Here is a 5,284-nt window from a genome sequence, read left to right on the forward strand (position 1 = left end):
TGTTACAAAAGTCAATGATGATGCCCCATTGGGTGTCAAATAAAGTTCTCCATTTCCACATTATGACAACTGCACTCTTTTCTGTATCCTCCCTGACACTCTTACATACTCTCAACTTCTCATGTTGGTACCTTCCATCTGTGAGTGTTTATTGCACATTGACATTGAACATAGGTAGTTATCACATTAACCCATTAAGTCCCAAATTAATTTTTTTTTTAAGATTGAATTTTTTATGCCTTAATTATAATGTACATATTGTATGAAACACCATAAGTAAAAAATAGCCAAAGAATATTTATACATGGTGATACAATGGCCATCCTCAAAATAGGACGCTGGGATCTAACAGTATCATATAGCATACTAAACTGTATTCAAGTCTTAACTATTTATTTTTTGTGAAATGGTAGAAAACACTTCACACATGGTGTTACACCACATTTAACACAATATGTTTTTGGTTTCCCGTTGCATTTAGCTCTTACACATCTTTTTTCATACTTCTTTTATCAACCATATGACCAATTCCATCAAACCTGAAATCTGGTATCATTCTCAACTGACTTGTTAGGTATTTCATTGGACGTCCAATATTTGGTCTTCCAGTGTCCAATTTCAGGTATGTAACTGTAACAGCACGTCTGAAATCCAGTAAATCCAGTGCATTTTTCTGATGTACTAGTCTGTAGAAGAGCCAGGCATTTACGAGGGCCATTTCCAGAATGTGTGTAAATAGAACCCAGTACCATTTTTTCCCTCTAATTACCGTCGCATATTTTCCAACTAACCAGTCATGGTGGTCAACACCTCCCATGTACGCGTTATACGTCTTCAAAATGGCAGGTTGTTGCACTTGTGTCTTCTTACTTGCTTGTCTACTGTACCGCGTAGCTGCTCCCAAAGGTTCAACTTTGTCAAAATTTGTACCAATTGTAATGCATCTGTTGTCGTGCCATCGAACAAATAACACGTCACCATACCTGTCGAACTGGTAGTCATAGTTTCCTCGAACTGTATTTTTCAGTTCGTTGCTGCTCAGTAGTGAACGGTCACCAACTCGATTCTCTCTGACACTCCCAGTTGTTCGAAAACCCAAATTTCTCAGATGAATCAGAAGATCTCTACTAGTGAAGAAATTGTCAAAGTACACACAATGATTCTTGGGTATTTCAATGCAGTCCAGCATGTTTAGGACTACTTTTGATCCCAATAGTAGGTCATCCCTTGCAGTATGTTCTGGATCCTTTCCACAGTATAAATCAAATTTGAAACAGTAGCCACTTGCTCCACAAAGAGACCAAAACATATAGCCAAATCTAATAGGCTTGCCTCAGATAAACTGTTTCAGCCTACTTCGTCCATAGTATTTGACTATCATTTCATCAACTGACAAATTTTCCTCAGATATTCCAAATTTTTGAAAAGATTCATTTATAATTTTCAAGACAGGTCTAATTTTGAATCCGCAATTGTGTTTGTTTTCATTGGCTAAGTCATTATCTTGAAAATGAAGCAATGTTTTCAACTTCTGATATTTAATCCTTGACATAGCTGTCTTTATAATTAGTATGGTAAAATCTTCATCCCTCTGTTCATCTGGAACTGTATTATTTACTAATGGTTAACATATTCATAAATATACTTACATAATACGCTGTAAATTCCAAAGTAACTTCATATCCTGTAATATATGTGAATAAAAGAGGGGTTGTTACTTACCTCAGCAACAAAATCTGGTAAAATTACCACATTCGAAAAAGAAAATAAATCAGCAGTAGCAGAGTTTCATATTCGAACTTGCAGCAATACAAATAACTGTAATGGTAACACCAAATCCCAATGTCCTGTTTTGAGTACACCAAATTTTATGACAATGGAAAACAATGAATATAACTCCAATTGAGCTAACAATGAAAGTAGGTTAAAAGACAAATTGTTGACCATAAGTAATCACAAAAAGATCTTTGCCACATATTTCAAGTATTACTAAATTGTCGATAGAGTAAATACCTGTAATAACGAAAAGTGTGCCTTAGTATTCAATAATCAATTAATTGTATTATTTATTGCTTTTAATTTCCTGTAAGCATACATTTGTTATAAAAAGCATCAACAAATGGCGTAGAACAGTAATAGTTGCAAATTAACAACATATTGTCTATTTATAAATAAATATGTGCTGTGTCCTCAAAGTAGGACACTGGTACTTAATGGGTTAATATGACTGGACCATGTATTTTGTAGTTTGTTGCGTCTGTAGTTTCTAGCTTATAGTGCTTGAAGTTGGATCATATTTTATTGATAAGTTTCTGAACCTTGTAATACAAGGTATTTTCAAACAAACTAAGTCCGTGATAAGCCAACAAGTAGACAGATCTATGTGTTGCTTCATAAGTATGTGTAAAAGAATTTCCATCAAAATGTTGTTGGTATTTTAGTTCAAAGAGGAGTATTTCACATGCAAACACAAGGAATCATCATTAAATCAAGGCTTTTGTGTAATGATTTGCATGATTTCATATTGATTGTTCCCCTCAGAGATATGATGAATTTTTTCTGTATGCATGCTTCAAGTTGTTTGCTTTTTCAGCAAACCCAAAAATTATGCCATGTTATAACATCCTTAGGGGTTATTTTAATCATCGTACCTGCAAACTGTCACAGCAGATGTCCTGGAATAGTAACTGCAGGTTTTTACTATAAAGTAAAAGCAATATATAATCAAGTATAGTGTTTCATTTGTTATTTATTACAGTTTCAAAATAAAGGCATCTTGACAAATCTGAAAGAAGTTGTTACATACTTACAATAATGAAATAAATTATGCACAACCAGCTACATGCTTTCTGCCCAAAATCACACAAAGTACTGACTTCTACTGCCAACATGGCTGTAACTATTTATACCTTCTTAACCACCCTGAACAATCCTTGACATTGTTTAAAATGAATATTTGATTAATTAACAACTAAAACTAATACAAAAAGATTGAAAATACATATCTGATTGTATACTTGCTCCTGAACAGCTAGTACACTACGATATTAGTACATGTCTGTTATTTTATTTGAGAATAAATCCTCAAATAAGAAATTACAATAATACATTTACATTTTTTATTAATCACTACAGGCTCCCTTCATGGGAATTGTTCCCTTCATTTACAGAGCTTCTACACTTTGAAGTGAATGAGATTAAACTTTTATTTTCTCAGTTATGATTTTTTCTAGATGAGTTGCATATTTTGTTTACATGTGTGATCCTGAATTAGACTGGAAAATTTTCGTTTTAAGTGGGTCTTAATGGTCTGTTATGTTTCAACACCCCCAAAAGGATTTGTGAAACTGAAAGTAGGACAAAACCTTTTGTGACAGATCTACGTAACAATCCTCATGTTGCAGTACACTGGAGGAACAAGCATTTTACTTATGGTATTAGATAAATCCTATGTTAGATTAAAAATGTAAATTGATCATGAAGCATCCTCATGTTACAATAAACTGGAGGAACAAGCATTTTACTTATTGTATGAGATAAATCCTATGTTAGATTAAAAATGTAAATTGATCATGAAGCATTATACAAATATTATTAATCAATAGTACAAGGAAAGAACAAGCTATTTCTTCATTGTATGAGCTAACACATAACTTAGTTTCAAACTAGTATAAAATTCTTAAGTGTAAATGCACTAATCTCTGTATTTTACATAAATGTAAATAGTCTTGATGTTTGCAGTATGCACACTGCTCCATAGTGAAACTTGAAGTGTGCAGTACGCAGACTGCTTTATAGAGAATCTTGAAGTTTGCAGTATGCAGACTGCTTTGTAGAGAATCTTGAAGTTTGCAATATGCAGACTGCTTTATGGGAATGAAGTGTCTGACCAACGACAATCTTACTATTTTTCATTTGTCCAGACACTACCAACGTTTCACTTTCCCACCTTTACAATCATTAAAACATGATTTGATGTATTATTTCAGGAATATTTGCGCAAAACAGTTGTTTCTTTTCCCTTCACAGTAAGTGCTGATGATAAACGGAATGAGACATAAGACTGCGGTTACGTATTAGTTTGAGTGATAATGTACAACAACTTGAATAAGTGACTAATACATCATATTAGTTATAAGTAATTGAAACAGCACCAACAACTATGTGGTTGGGCCTTATATACAGGTACGTGTTCACCACTTGTGTGAGAATACACAATAAATGAATCATAAATGATTGATACTTGTGACAAAACATCGTTAGGTATTATACATTGGTAAGTGTTCACCACTTAGGTGTGAATACACGATAAATGAATCATAAATAATTGGTACATCATGACAGAACATGGTTAGGCATCATACATTGGTAAGTGTTCACCATTTAGGTGTGAATTCACAATAAATGAATCATAAATAATTGGTACATCATGACAATTGTATGGTTGAACATTATACATTGGTAATGGGTTTATAAGTGATAGATCATCATGAGAATTATGATTGCCTATTATACATTGGTAAATTTGTACATAAGTGACAGATACATCATAAATAAATTCAGTATCTTCAATAGTGCATGAATACTAGCTTGTTTCCTGGAGTCTCCTATAAAATAGGCTTTAGTTGCTTAATAAAGCTGTCATGGTAAATTAGAAGGGTCTCAGCAATAGAGACATATGCATGTGGACAGAGGGAAGGATAGCTTGGTACTCTGATGAGAAGTAAGAAATGAAATAGAGTTTTGGAGTGGTGGAGCTGAAGAAGAAAAGACAACAGACCCCATAGACAGGAAACCCTCCGACCCCCACTACCCAGGACCACCACTGTTCCAGTACTTCACTGTGGTGCTGGAGGGAGAAGAGTGTTTGGCATACCCTGCAGAATGGACTTGCCACAGCTTCACCTTCCCAGTCCCTGAAAATTAACCCCAACAGTCCCTATTGATTGATCAACAAAGGGTGAACAAATAGCATTCTGCTGGACAGAGTAAATAACAAATACAATTGCTGTATTGGTTAACCAATTAACAAATGCTAGATCCTACCAGTTGACTTATAAGCAGTCCCTCTAGTATCTGTGTTCGATTGAACATAATCAATTACATAAACATAAAATATTGAAACCTGTTACATATCTGAGACATATACATGAAACTTACTAATAATTGTGTTCCTCTGATATTTGTTGCTGCTCAAACATAAATTATTATATAAATATGAAAAAATAGAAATAAGGTAGCCAAATGTATTGAATTACAGCATATATCATATCAAAAAATAAAC

The 5,284-nt window shown here is 33.7% G+C and overlaps 1 protein-coding gene across 1 annotated transcript; it reads right to left on the reverse strand.

The window, feature by feature from the left end:
- Positions 1 to 484: 484 nt before the first annotated feature.
- On the reverse strand, positions 485 to 1,309 carry LOC126260690 (piggyBac transposable element-derived protein 3-like). Its single transcript, XM_049958026.1, has one exon. It carries the CDS (start codon positions 1,307 to 1,309, stop codon positions 485 to 487), a length of 825 nt encoding a protein of 274 aa, XP_049813983.1.
- Positions 1,310 to 5,284: the final 3,975 nt, after the last annotated feature.

Source organism: Schistocerca nitens, chromosome 5 (genome assembly GCF_023898315.1).
Source record: "Schistocerca nitens isolate TAMUIC-IGC-003100 chromosome 5, iqSchNite1.1, whole genome shotgun sequence".
NCBI classification, from domain to species: Eukaryota; Metazoa; Arthropoda; class Insecta; order Orthoptera; family Acrididae; genus Schistocerca; species Schistocerca nitens.

What these genes read in the sequence shown, in the direction of transcription:
- LOC126260690 (XM_049958026.1), bottom strand. Translation starts at nt 1,309, where the DNA reads ATGTTTTGGTCTCTTTGTGGAGCAAGTGGCTACTGTTTCAAATTTGAT.